This window comes from Myotis nattereri (genome assembly GCF_964212035.1).
Source record: "Myotis nattereri genome assembly, chromosome: 3".
NCBI lineage: Eukaryota > Metazoa > Chordata > Mammalia > Chiroptera > Vespertilionidae > Myotis > Myotis nattereri.
The window spans coordinates 21,159,190-21,174,634 of record NC_138077.1 but is presented as its reverse complement, the minus strand read 5'-3'; the positions used below and the strand labels follow the sequence as shown (position 1 = coordinate 21,174,634).

The 15,445-nt window shown below is 42.7% G+C and overlaps 1 protein-coding gene across 1 annotated transcript in view; it reads right to left on the bottom strand.

The window, feature by feature from the left end:
• KCNAB1 (potassium voltage-gated channel subfamily A regulatory beta subunit 1) overlaps positions 1–15,148 on the bottom strand; it is a 204,258-nt gene extending 189,110 nt beyond the window's left edge. The window contains exon 1 of the mRNA XM_081086398.1: positions 14,162–15,148. Coding sequence (XP_080942524.1) covers positions 14,162–14,379 — 218 coding nt within the window. The 5' untranslated portion in view covers positions 14,380–15,148. The remainder of the gene's footprint in view (positions 1–14,161) is intronic.
• Positions 15,149–15,445: the final 297 nt, after the last annotated feature.

Here is a 15,445-nt window from a genome sequence, read left to right as displayed (position 1 = left end):
TATTGTTCACTTTTTTAAAAATGGTAACTTGGGAATCACCATCTCATTCTTAGCAGACAACCAACAAAAACGAGGACTCGAGCAGTCCCCGCCCCCCATCCTTGCCCCCAGACCCTGCACACAGTGTGTGGCCAGCATATGGTTTCCAAGGATGTGAGTGTGCTTTAGAGTCTGAATGGCACAAATGTCACAAGCATCCTGATCCCTGTCTTTACCCTGTTGTTTGAGCCCCCCCCCCCTTTTTGTAATCCATATGACTTTGGAACCTCCTCACATGCTTTTCTGGTACAAGCTGGGGGTAAGCAGATATAACAGAAACCATGGGAGCCAGCAAAGATAGATCAGGCTCTTCAGCAGCCAAGGTCAAAAGCAGAGAGGATTCCTGCTTCCAAAGGAAAGAGGACTCATCATGAATGTGAACCAGACAAGTCTGGTAGAGAATGAAGCCTGCACTGAAGCCGCAAGAGTAATAGTGTAAAAAATTTTTGTGGTAGCCTTTGAAAGTATGAAAGCTAGACCTTCATGGATCCATTCACCCATCCAACAAACCTTTACTGATTACCTACAACATGCCAGACTTGTGCTAGGACTGGGGATGATTAAAATATGAATATTCTAAACAAACAAACAAAAAGTTTGCAAAAAGACCTATTTCAATGACCATACCATATGTTCACAGAGCCTCATTTATTCTTGCCCTTGGTATTGATGCTAATGACAAGTATAATGGGTAACAACTGGTACTTTACATAAATTATCTCATGCAATCTTCCAAATCACCCCATAAAAGATTGATTACTAGGTTCATCCTACAGATACTGGGGCACAGAGATATTTGCCAGTGAAGACAAAGTGGGGTAAATGAACACTATAGTTCCCTTAGCTACTATGCTGTGCTCCCACAGAGCCATTCACCACTATCACTCCATGTTTTGTGTTTGTACCTTAAACATACACACACACACAACCTTACTAGAGCAAATGTGTATGACAAATAGTTGTCCATAAAATCACCTTCAAAATACCTGTTAGCTCCTTAAGCTATGTATTGATTTACCTATTAACACCTGAAGATGCACTTATCTCCCCACCCCCCATGCAGATTTCTAATAGCTTGAACTGCCAAAAATAAACATATGGTTCCTTAACATTACATCAGCCTGTGGATTCTGGGATCAGCTCTGAACTCCTGAAGGCACATTCTTCATCCCATGATGCTGCTCTGGTCCCATCTCTGCCCTGGTTTTCTGGGCACCGAGTACCTGGACCATTCCACTGCCTCACTCCAACAAGAGAAAGTAGCACCTTGCCCAGAAATGTCATTTGCCAAAGTTAGATTTGATTACACCCTGATTCACTATTGGCATAAACAATATGCTGGTCACTACAAGAAAAACCAAGCTAGGCGCTGTCAGAATTTAAAATTGAAACCAAAAGTTGAAACCAAAAGTTTGATATTTTGGATTGTACAATATGCCGTTAGGTTCTGTTTTGTGTCTCATTTGCTGTAACTGAAAATGGGCATTAACACTCCTTACAGAGTTTTTCTCAAGGATAAAAATAATATTAATTAAGCTCTTTTAATCCCTTGCTTTAAATGTTTACATAGGCAATCAACATAAAGTATGCTTTTTAGTGGCGCAGTATGTTATTCACACATGCTGATAATTAGCATTTGTCTCGTCAAACACTGTCCCCAAGGTATTTCCATCTCAGGAATAACCAACAAGAAAAATTATACACTAACATCTTATGAATGTTTCTATTCCTAAAATGAATCACTGCTAAAGTAAGGTCAAATAATTTGATCAAGGCTATTGTCATGTGACAGCATTGCCTTCCTGCTAAGAAGCGAAACTGAAGTTCACATATTTGCTTCATTAGTGGCTACCAATGACCTGAAATCAGGCAGAGTTCATTAGTAGAATAAACATACAGACTTCAATTTGCTCATTTTTCTGTTCTGCTGTCAACATTAACCAATGTTGTCATTGCCGGATTTGCATTAGGCCTAAGGAAAATATCTTCTCTGAGTCAGAATACAGACCCGATTGGCAATACTTCGGTGGGCAGCAAGGGTAGGTCCGGCTCTTCCCCTTCCTTCCTGCCCTACATGAGAGGCTTAGAGCTTCTTGTTGGCTCCAAATTCACTGTCCTGTCTATATCAAAATGACACTAAGTTGAAAACACATGTGGAACTGCCTAGGCCTGTACAGGATTCTACCACAACACCAGCCCATTTCTGCTTTACAATGACTTCCGGCACCATTGCATCCCAGCCCATGCACTGCACCCAGCTTCATAGTTGAGGGCGGTAGCTCAGTCCACAGTCAGCAGGGTCCCTAGGGCATCATTTCCTCAATTCCTTCAACCATAGCCTTCCCTACAGCCTCCAGGAAACAATATCTGGCCACAAGAAAATGAATGATAGGCCAAGGTTGAGTTTTAACTCTCAACTCCCCTGATTTCTGAATCTCCAGTGAGTCTCTTTTCTAACTTACTTTGATCTACTATTTTGCCCCAAATTTGATGCAATATGGTACTTACTGCTTGTATGCCAAGCGAGGGTGTAGATTTAAATGATTTGGCATCGAGAACATGTAATCTTCAAAGCCCACTATTCTAAGCGGTGGTTGAGGAGCTGTGGGTCTTAGGAAGGAGATGGAAAAAAATGAGCAACAACCAGCTTCCTCTATTGGTAGGTGAGACCAAACTCCACAGAGGAAAACTGCATGAGATTTAAAACATTTGAAAATCTGTGTCAGAATATGTGCAGATTTTATGACTAAGAATAAAAGCCTTTTGTGATGAAAATAAAATGACTGGCCAACCTAATGGCTTCAAGTGAATAATATTTAACAAAGAGTTCAGGAAAAAGTTTTTACATCCTTGCAAAAAACACCTTCTTTCCTCCCCCACAATACTGCCATGACAACTGCTATGAGGCAGGGACAGGCGCAAAGGTAAAATTCTATTATGAGATGTGCAGAGAGCCTCACAGATTCACCCCATCAGGATGAAAAGTGGGCTGCTGCTGCGGCTCCCACCATCCCAGGTGCTGGGAAGGAGGGGGAGTCCATATCTCACTGGTCATCGTCCTGAAATGTGGAGGTGGGTATAACTTGTTGACCCACCGGAATTTTAATTACAGCTGATCTTTATGGTTACCTATTGATTTTTCTACTAATGTCAAATCTTCTCATTTGTTCTTTGGTCTTGAAAGGAAAACAGGAAAAGGAAAAAGGGGTATTTCTAGTAAGTGCTGCATTGAAGGGAGCTAAGGAGCAGAGCAGATTCAAGCGATACGTAGCCGCCGTTGTAGTAGTTGCCAAGGCCAAGATAAAACTGTTTAATCTCTTCACACTGAAGCTACACACTGGAAAAGGGAATTTTTATTCTGATTCAAAACCTAGCTGTAGCCTTACACACTGAAATCCCAGTGCCCTGCCTTTTCAAGGACCTCATTATTACTTTAGCTGTCTCACCTCACCTGAATAAGTCTTGGATGCTAGAGAAAGTGATGAGGATGTAACATTTTATACTTTAGGGTTCCTTTCACTCTCTCCTCTCATTTGTCACATATTTGCATGATATGTTGGGTAGCCTGTATAATAGCCCCTGAAAGTTGTTCATGTCCTAATTCGTGGAATTTGTCAATAATATTACCTTACATAGTAAACGGGACATTGCAGGGGTGATTAAGTTAAAGGTTTCAAGATGAAGAGGTCATCCTGGGTTACCCATTGGGCCCAGCACTATCACAACAGGCTTTGTCAAGGGAAGACCAAGGTATCAAACTGAGAGAAAGAGGTGAAGACAAAATCAGAAGTTGATGAGATGCGCTTTGAAGGTGGATGAAGGAGCCAGGAGCTAAGGAATGCAAGTGGCCTCTGGAACTGGGAAAAGGGAGGGAAATTAATTCCTACCCTGCAGCCTTCAGGGGGAACATGGCCCTGCCGATACCTTGATTTTAGGCTTCAGACTCCAGAACTGTAAGAAAATGCATTTGTGTTGTTTTACGGCATTAATTTCATGGCAGTTTGTTGCAGGATAGGAAACTAAGGATTCTTGCTGGACCCCTTTTAAATCACCTCTTGTTTTGAAATAGGACCACAGAAGGTCCTGCTAAAACCCACAGGAAACATCTGGTGGAGGCTGGAATCCCCAGGCACGTGTGCACTGGTTTTTGTGGTTAGGAATGATCCTGTGCTTTTCTGGTCTAAGAGATCCAGGCCTCCTGAGTTGTTCATATCCTAATTCATGAAACTTGCTATTCTCTACTGAAAAGTCTAGACCTTTTGGAGAAATTATATTTGAGGGAAATTGAAACCTTAACCTTCTTCCTTGGAAACAAAAGATAAGCCACTATTGAGTGGGAAGTGAGGCCATGAATTTCCCAACACCCACTTTCTGTTTGAGTCCCTTTACACTTCATTTATTTTCTCTTCATTAAAACTAATCCTATATCCAAGATGAACACCCTCTGGAATTGGACTAAGACTTCTGGATTTTCAGCCTTTTCAGTACATACAAGATGATACGGAAGCGCTCATGTGTGAAGGGGTAGGAAACAGAGTAATGGCGATGCAAAAAGGTTTATGTTCGTCAAATGCCTCAAGGGAATGCGTTGCTGGTTCTTGAGTTGAGAGAGAGAGAGGCACATTCATTAAAGTCGTATTATTTACATGATTGATTTTTATAATAAGCTTGCTGCTCTGGTCTCAGGCCAAAGACACTACCAACAAAACCCAGTGGCATAAAAACCAAGTTTAAAGTGGAAACTAATTTCAAAGAAATGGGAAAAAGGGTATTTTATTAGCATATGTTCTTCAGGGGAAAGCTTGCTTTTCTTACATAAGAGCTCTTTTAAACCAAATGGGCCTTCCAGTACATACAAACTCATCATGAAGAACACTGCAACTGAGTCCCTTCTGGGATGCTCTCCTGGAAGGTGGTAATTACAAATACAGAAAACTTCTCTTGTTAATAAGACTAGCCATGCGCACTTGCCTTTACATTTAAACCTGCTAGACTGAAAAACACTTTTCTATAAGAGTCCATAAAAAGTCAAATTAATTGTACTATACCTTGTTAGTTTTTATGTGGATACTCAACCAGCATTGAAACTTACAGATTAAAGTTGACCTTTTCATGCTTCTTCAACTCAAGAGACATCAGTTACCACCATTATAATATTTAGAGCTGATGATCCTACAAGAATTACTATGTATCAGCACAGTTATCCTCCACAATTCTAGAAAATAGGTTAGAATTTAAAAAAAAAATGTTTCACAGCAAATTTTTCAAAGATTGACTCAAAATATTAAAAGGATTTTTCTCCAAATACAGAAAGCATGACCACGAAATGCAAACAAGGAGATAGAGTTTGCTTCTATTATTAGGCGATCTTGCTATTCTGTATTAAAAAGTCTAGACTTTTACTTCGAACTATATCCAGCTCTGGAGGACTTCAAGGAGATGTAGTCATGCTGTAGAGGGTTTAAATGCCAGCCATAATTACAACTGGGTGTCGGAAAACGAAATCTAGGAGGAAAGGATGAGAACCATCCTGGATTAGGAGGCTGTCGTGGTAATGGTTTTCAAGTACCAGAAGCCTTACGAGGCAGGAAATTATAGCTGCTCATTTTCTATTTCAATCAAGGACAGTCCCAGAAGCTTTCCATACAGCTCGGAATGAGCTGAGTCAATTGCAAGAAGGACTTTGACTTCGTGAAATGCTTTTTTTCACTCTTGGATGGTTCAGCAGCAGAACAGTCGGGCCAGGTGAGCGGGTGCTGGAATCAGAATGGGAAGGAGTCCCCTCCCTGGTGTCCCAGGGGTGGGGGGTCCTCCACATGCCACTGAGTGCCCCTCCCCCTTGCCCCACTGCTGTGCCCTTGCTTTCTTGCCCCTCAATCTTCTATTTCCACTTTCTAAACTGTTAGGATCCAGACAATAGACGAGCCATCTCAGCACCCTCACCTTATTGCTTCCTCTGAGCATTTCAGAGCTTAATGAATGATTCTGATTCTTAGAAAGAAGAGCCAAATTTTTTCATGACTGCTGTGAAAGGAGATTACACAATATTTCTTCAGGGGCCTTTACAAGTACTTGCTGCACAGTGTAAATTGGGAAAACTGTGCAGATTTCTCACGAGGGCTGCACCAGATGGCCCGTGCAAGAGCTCTCAGAGACCTCCCTCGCTGTCGATTCTCAGGGAAAAAGAAAAATCACTGCTGGGCTTCTGTTTTGGTTTCCAATCTGAGTAACTGAAAATCAACCTGCAAGGAGGATTTTTAAATGTACTTTGATCCTGAGTCCCAGGAGCAAGGTTTCCAAATAACCTCTGAAAGCATGAAGGAGAGTAAAGCATGCGCGGTGCTGAATGCCCATTTGAGCATTTCTGATCCAGGACTGACACGTTGCACCGTCCGATCACTGTGCCCATGGTTTCGTAGAGCTCTTTCTGAGAAACCAGTTCTTTACCAATGGTGAGGCTAAGCACACTGTCATCTGGAAACTAATTTATGGCCAGGTTCAGAACATGTACAAGTCAAAGGCTATCGTGGGGATACTTTGGGTCCTCACACTCTGCAGGCGGTGAAAAAAGCTGGTCTGGCTCTCTCAGTGCACAGCATGGCTTTGCTGCTTCTAGAGATAAAAGCTAAACTGCAAACTGTGCATATATGTCGGAGGGAATTGTCCCTTCTAGAAGCATTAATGCACTGTGCTTCTCTCCTGTGTTGAAAACATGGGGCATAACCAAGAAGTTGCAACGTAGAAACTAAAGGCGTGCGCGAATCCTACTCATGATGTCAGGAGACCTGAGCTTGGCATTGACCCTCCCATCTGTTCCCCGAATAGCTCTGGCCAAGAAACTGGCCATTCTCTGTAAACCAAGGTGACTGAACTAGATGGCACCTGAAGTCCCCTCCCTGTGGACGCCGCTGCTCATGCATTCATTAGTAGTGATCGCACAAGATTAGTCAATCATTCTCATTACTGAAATGGGAATTTTGAAGACTTTTGCCTTAAATTCCTCAGTCTCTATTGCTCTATTTCCTAATACTGAGAAGAGTGGAAAACTGGTGACAGTGATGTTTATTAAGCACACAACATGATTAATTTGCAACATCGAACCCTTTTTTTATGTCTATAACTATCATAATGACTGTGACATTCTTGTAGGAAAAGGATGCTTGTGAATTCAATTCTTTTCACAAAGGGATTTCCTCTCCCAAAAGGAGTTTTGAGTAATACTCAAGGAAACCAAGAGTCATATATTTTAATCAGATTCACTGCACTCAAACCTCATACTATTCATCAATTAATAGACTAATAATAGACAATGAATTTGATAAAATGAATTTGAAAAATCAGTCTAATTTATTCATTTGATTTTCCTTTTGAATCTAATGCTGTTTTCTTCTCCTCTCAGACCATTTCTCAAATTACCTCAAGTTGAAATGTTTTCAGAACATTTTTAAGAAGGATACCTATTAACATGAGGGCACTTCTAAAGGGGGTTATTAGGTAGATCTGGGATCAAGGACTCTATCTGAAGCAACCCAGTTAAAGATTGCAGCTAGAAGATGCGCTGCTTCTGGAAACACTGGATGGATGCCTTCCCTTGCACATGTACACACACACACACACACACACACACACACACACAGCCATGGACCTGGAACTGCTTTTGCCTGACAACTTCCAGGAGGCTCCCTCCCTCCTACCATTTTCTCACCATCCCATGGATGCCAGACTTCTGACTGGTGCTTTGCAGAGGTGGAATAAACTCCATGAGATTGAGTCAGCAACTAATTTTCAGGAAGGTTCCTCCCCATTCTCAGCATTTTGCTTTGAGGAAGAGAGGAAAGCCCACACCCATGATGGGAGTCAGTGGGAATGACAACTGTACTCTTTACCCAAAAAAGAAGAAAAAAATAACTGGCATTTTAAGTAACCAAGCTGCTCTCTTCTCTGGACTAAAATCAAATATTTCTATTTGAAACACAGCCACAGAGCTGGTTCTTCTCTTCCACTTCAGCCCACCTATTTCCTCCCACTTTTCCCTATACGGAGGGGCGCGCGCGCACACACACACACCACACACACACACACACACACACACACACACACGGTGCCTTTTACGTAATGGGCTGGCAAGACTGATCTCACTTCAATTGCTTTGACTCCAAGTCTGCCCACCATTCGTAGGAGGTAAAGAACAGTGGATGAGACCTGTGCTTTAATAAAGAGGCTGGGGTAGGAATGGCCTAGGGAAGGCACCTGCTCTGTGTCTTTTCTAAGTGGTCTTGATTCTACATAGAAAAATAGGGAGTGCTACAGAATTCAACATAAATTCTCTCATTTCAAATGTAAAATATGGAGTGGGAAGTGAGACCATGAACTTCCTTTTGTGAGCAACTGCCAGTTTAAGCCTCTCTTGACAGAATTGTGTAACCAGACACCCTGATCAAAAACCTATAGAGGTTCCACCACTGCTGATGTTTACCTCCTGTCTAACTTACTTACCCTGACCTCCAAGGCACCATCATCTAATCCCTCTTTAAGTCTACAATATGCTCTCTCACTACTTGCCCGCACAAACCCTCCACCCTATTCCATGACTTCTCACCACTCCATGCAGTCTTTGGGACATACTGTTTCCCCTGATGAAAGCTGTTGTCCTCCTCCTCTCTGCTCATCTTGGTATTTCTCCTTCCTCAATACCAAGCTCCACTACTCACCTTTTTCATGAAACCTCTCCCTGACTACAGCAGCCCTGGTGAATGAGGTCTCCTCAAACTACTGCAAGATTTATTTTTTGTATCCCTTAACATAGGCAGCCCTTTGTGTGTAGAAAACTAGTCAGACTAAACTGTAAATATTCCAGAAAGGACTCTCATTCTCTGTATCTGCAGCACTTAGCAGAGTGTCCCACATGTGTAGTCATTTTCCAAGTAGCTATTATGTGCTAGGTGCCAGGTTACAAAGGTGAATAAAACCCAGACCTCATGCTGCTCACAGACTGATGGGGAAGACACAGATGCAGATATATAATACCAGCACCATGCAATCAATCGTTTCAATAACAGAAGTAAGAACCAAATGCAGTGAAGGCAGTAAAGAGTAATGCTATATGGGAGGGAGCCAAGGGTTTCACATAGAAGATTATGCTAGAGTTGGGTCTTGGAGGATGCATGGGAGTTTGCCTGACTTGTCAAGAGGGGTAGGAGCATTCCAGGACAAAAGGACCAGTGTGAAAAATGATACAGAGACATAAAAAAACACACACACAAGAAGGTTCAGGGTACCATGAGCAGTCCTTACCTCAAGCATGAAGTTGGAGGTAAAATGAGAAAACAAAGAATAGCAATGGGAAAGCATGATAGAAATCAGACCATGAAGGACCTCAGGTGCCTGTTACGTAGTTTGAATGTTATATTCTGAGCTACTAAGTGACTTGGAAATAATGTTATAATCTCATGTTTTCTAATGCATCCTAAAAGTAACAATGACACCAACCTGATTGTCCCTTAGTGGATGAATGATTAAAAAACACTGTGGAACATCCACACCACAGAAGACTACTTAGCAATGAAAAGACATGAATTATTGATACACACAACAATTTGGATGGGTCTCAAAGGGGTTATGCTAAGTGGGGGGAAAAGCTAATTCCCAAATATTAAAAAAACAGTATGATTCCACTTATATAAGGTTTTTGAAACAACAAAATTGTAGAGATGGATCACGAATTAGTGGTTGCCAAAGATTAGGGATTGGGGAGGAGTATGTGGCTGTGGCTATAAAAAGGGCAGTTTGAGGGAGCCTTGTGATAATGCAACAATTCTGCTTCTTCATGGTGGTGATAGTTACACAGCTTCCACAGGTGATGAAACTGTAGACATATAAACACACACACGAGTATATATGTAACTGGTATAAAATGAATAAATTCTGTGGACTGTACCAATGTCAATTTACTAGTTTTGGTGTTGTACTGTAGTTATATAAGATATGACCACTAGAAAAAAAAACTGAATAAAGGTACAAGGAAATTCCGTGTGTGTATGTGTGTGTGAATTCCTATGAATCTATAATTATTTTAAAAACTTTTAAATGACAGAAGTGGTAACGTGATTGACCTAAAAAACTGGAAAAAGAAGTTTTTTAGTGGAATTCAGATTATTGCTCAGGCAATACTTCTGGTAAAGAATCCTCTTAAGAATTTTAGCATGTCTTATGTAACTATACAACACAGACTATATTGACGTGAATGTATGTGTTACAGAGAAAATTTTTCTCAATGAAATTGCATCCATGAATATTCCAATTGCTCTAGAGCTAAAGTAACAATGATAGAATTGGAGGTAGCTCATCAGTACAAATGTGCTCAATTCTGAATGACAAAAGCACTGAGAAGATGTAAAATCTAGTAGCTGAATCATTCTAAAGACTTACAAAAATGATACCAACAACCAAACAAGCAAAAATAACCAAACCAATCTGGCTTAACTTCAGTTCTGAGTGATTTGACTTTCTTAGGATGAAAGGCTCATGTGTGTATCTACAGCTATCACATATGGTTGCAGATTGTACATCAAACTCTAGCATGGTCTAATGAAGTCTGAGATTAAAAACACACAAAATTAACATAAAGAAATACAAACACATTAACAAAGCACAAGTGTAAACACTCTAAGAAATGTAATAAATAGTTCTGTTATTTACACATAGGACAGTCCCAGGATAAACATTATGTGGAATCTTGTTCTTTGGGCTGACAGTATCATTGAGTAGCAAATTGTTCTCATGGATTATTTTTCCATCCTTAGCCTTGAAACAATAGCTAATTTTATGCGAGATTCTTGCACAGTGGTAGTGTGGGTCTAATAGTGGATTTGAGCACTTTATTCTTACAGAATTCAGATGCTTCACACAAGGGTATAATATTTCTAAAATCCAAGTTCATGGGTTCTTGATTAATGAATGGTAATCACAGTCTATGATATGAGTTGGGCTTTAAAAATCATAAAGCAATTATATGAGCAGAAGGCATTCTATTTATTTATCAGGGTTATAGATAAGTCCTCAATGGCCAGGCAGCACCTTACAGCATGATTGGTACCTAAAAGAAGTCCCTGGGGTGGCAAAACAGGTGGCAGATATGGACACAATTACCCATGCCTCAAGATGCAGTCCTGAAACTAAAGCAGAGATGATAGCCTCAAAATGGATAAACTAAGTTGGCCCAGGCATGACTATCTCCCTCCAAAACATATCCTTCATGGGACTGTCTTACAATAGATTATTGTTTGTTTATTTGTTTGTTTGTTTTCCCAACCTGAGTGTAAGCCCCAAACCTTGCCTGGTTTCCATACCTTTGTGCACCCAGTTCAGTAAGGTTCCTGGTGCAGAATAGGTGCGCAGTAAATATTTGTTGACTAAATGAATATCTCTTTACTCTATAACACTGCTTTTTGACAATTTTTGAGTGGTAGACACTTTTCAAATTCTGATGAAAGCTATGAACCCTCTCCTCAAAAAATACACAAAAAGATAATAATCTTTATCTTCTAGGGTTTGTGGATCCCTATTAAGCTATGCCTAATGAAATAATTTTCAAGGATAAGAATATTATTATTGTTATTTAATCCTCACCCAAGGATATGTTGAGAGAGAGAGAGAGAGAGAGGGAGAGGGAGAGACATTGATCAGTTTCCTTTGTATGTGCCCCAAAAGAGAACCGAACTTGCATCCTGGGTAAGTGCCCTGATCAGGAATCAAACCTTAGACCTTTTGGTATATGGGATGACACTCCAACCAACTGAGTCACCCGGCCAGGACAAGGATAAAAGTATTATTATAAACACAATTAGACAGTGACTTTCCATTCTAGTTCCTTCAGACATTTCCCTGATCACTTACGTAAGTCAATTCCCTCCCCAACTGTATGGCATTATATTTTATGTTTTGCTATTTGTTATCATCAATCAATAGTCTACACATGGATATTATATTTTAGTGACATCATTTTCAAAGAAAAAAGATAACTGGGCTAATAAAGCAATTCCTTTCATTGTTTTTAAAGTGTATAGTTAGCCTCTTTCTCCTCTCACCTCTGTCTCTCCAACACTAAGAAAATCTTAGTATACATTTGGCATAATCTCATTATTTTTTTCCCTAAGGTCACTCTGAGTAGAATTTGAAAAAGAGAGGGGTTAAGTCATACTCACACACAAAACCACCTGCCTGTCATAGATAGGAAGGTTCAGAATAAGAGGGGGAGTGGAGACCAGGTATCTTATCCAGTCACCATAAACAACAAATAGCATATTACTAGTAAAGTCAGAGTACACTGAAGACCACAGGTGGCTACCTTTTTGTCCAAAAAGAGCAGGTTTTAGTTACCAGTAATGAGAGGTGCCCACGTGAATCTTACTTGCACACCTTTTGATAAAGAGAGGCAATTATCATCCCATCTGAGCTGAGCAACTATTACCAGAAAACCCTTAATAGAAATCTCCTGCGTCTGAAAGCCATCATAAGACCAATCTCTTCCAATACAGTGATACCCAAGCAACTAGGAAATTCTGCCACCAGAAAGGAAGGGGTTTTGTTTCTTCTGGTTTACAAAAAGGAAGCTCGTGTTGCGGCTAACATGCTGGAGACCACAATTCAAATCACCTCTCTGATCTGCCTTAACCCTGAGTGTCCCGTGCCCAGGGGCCCTGCAGAGGAAAGCAGCAAGCAGCCCATCTTCATTTCAGCTGCTGAATCGGATGCAGAGCAGCGCTGTGTCCACGGGGCAGGGGTTGGGTGTGTGCCACAGAAGCAGCAATAGAAAGTGCCAGTGCACTCAAGACTGCAGTCTCAGTTAGCAGACTGGCACTGTGGGGCCCCACTCTCCATCATGGAATATCAGGTAAGCAGAGATGCTCACACTGCTGACATATGCGGAGCTGCCTGGAGTCTGGCTGCTTGCATTATGCTGAGGTCCGGTTTTAGCCATGTTTTATAGTGCCCTGACCCCTACCCCCACTCACAGCTTGCTTCCTTAGTACCTCAAAAATATGTCAAAACAACAGTGCCTGAGGTTTTTTACAATAAGAAGCTTTCCTGTAACTCTGCAAAGAAACTTTTTCAAGGACAAGTTTTATAGAAATTGGTTTAAATGCTTATTTCAAAAATCCCACCTGGGAAACAATCTTGGGTGTGCACTATTTTAATTGCATTACATTCCTGCTATCCTAAAACCTGGTTCCTAAGAAAGAGGCTGGACAGTTCAATGTAAATCATTGACAAAATCATATCTGCATGTTAGGGTAACCAAAGCCTTTGGAACATGCTTCACTAGCTTTTCTCCTCAAGGTTTGCAAACATTCTTTGATATTAGAAACACAGTAGTTTGAGAGCAATAAAGTCAGGAAACTTCAGTGCAAAGCAGAGGCAGGAGACGTATAACTGAATAATGCAATTTTCTACTTCTCAAATGTAAGTCATTCCCTATTTAAGAGAGCATCAACTATCACCAGGAGGATTTTCAACTACGGAAAACTACAGAGGAAGAGTGGCCTTAAAAATTTATGAGGAAACTAGTAGTATTACAACAACTGACTTTTTCTCCATACTTCACAACAGCGTCTACATTTTACTTAAATTTAGATTTAAATGTCAGTCTTCAATCGAATTTGCAACAAAACTTCCTCAAAAGTTTGCGTCGCATTTGTTACCGTGATTTTTCAAGAGATAAATAAGAACGAGTACTAGATGGGAAACTATTTTTAATCGTATAATCACAGAAACTGCATCTGTACCCTAAACTAGGACAACCACATGCTGCTGAAAAGCTACCCTGATCTCAAAACCAGTTCCCAGCAGTTGTGTTACTCCCTGCAGACTAGATGGCATACAGCTCCCAAGGTGTACCTAACACTTCACAATATACAAAATGGGCTGCGTGTTTTAAAATCCTATGCACACACACCACAATGTGGGTTTTCCACCCTCCTAAGGAGCTATATCAGGGACACCTGAGAATTCTAAATTAATGACCCACCAATACGTAAGTCACTTTGCAAACCTGATGAACTGTGTCCACTGCACCTGTACAGACCCCGGCAGCCCCGGGGGAGAGGAAAGCTGACATCCATACCTATATTTCATGCCAGTCTGCTTGGCGGTGGACTCTTTGAGAGAAATGTGATGCTGAGGGGTGAAGGTCCCCAGGCTGCGCGCGATGATAGCGACCGTGCGGAACTTGGCCCGGGCTGCGTTCACATTGGGGGCGTTGGAGCTCTGCTTGCTCAGAAGTCGGTCCTCACCATTCCGGCTCTTCAGATTGTGCTCTGTGCAGGCTATGGAGACTTGCATCGCTTCCCCGGGCAGCGCACGGTCCCTCTCAGAACCCCGGCACCCAGGCAGTCACGACAGGTTGAGTAGCTGGGAGGGTTGCTGCTCTTCTTTTAACCCCTCCTTGGCCCCCTTGCTGGGGATGCGATCAGGGGAGTCCTGGCGGCAGACTTCGGGGCGGGGAGCGGCGGGAGAGGCTGCAGGGCACCACGGAGCCCGGACCCCACAGAAGTCGGCAGCCAGCCCTGAAGTTGTCACAGCTGGAGCGCGGATCGAGCTCTCCGATCCTCCCGGCTAGGAATCTCCGCTGCTGAAACAGCCAAATCCATGCAGCCCGGAGGCTTTCGCAGCCGCCTGGAGCTGAGCGTTCCTGCTGCCTGCGCGCAGCCCGGCCGGAAGCCCATCCGCCGTGTCCGAATGCGGGCTCGCCTCTGGGCGCTGGGTCAAATCCACGCAGGCATTCCGCAGCGCGCGCTGCCCGCACCCTCTGGACCACAGGCAGGATGCTCAAGCGGCGCGCTGAGCATCCCGAACAGCGGCTAATCCTAATCCGATCCCCGGGGACCGGTGGTCTCCATCCGCGCAGACTGCCTGCTCCCTCCCTGCCCCGCTCCGGTGTCCTGGGGGCTCCTCAAGACGCCTCCCCACTCATGTTCAGGCCAAAGCTTGGGTGGCTGAGCCCACAGGAGCCCTGGCTTGCAGCTGTGCGGAGGAGCAGGCAGCTCCCTTAAAGAGCTCCTGCCTTTGTGTGCAAGGGAAGGCGAGGATCACTTTCACAGGCTCGTGCGGTAACAGAATCCCGAGGGCTGCTCCTAAAAGGGGGGGAAGGGGGGCTCTGCCCAGATTCAACCCAAATCCTGCTGCAGCACAACAGTTGGAACTGGGGGAAGGCAGAGTGGGGGCCGGGGGATGGGGGGGCCGGGGTGCTGCCGCCAAGATGATGCCAGTGAATTAACACGGGAATACTCTGACCGGCCGGCTGGCTTGGGAAGACACAGCCGGAAATCCCTTTTAGCCTTGCCAGCATTCATTTCCCCTTTGCATTATTTCTTAAGCAGATAAGTTTGAAGTTTCCTGAAAAGCCACA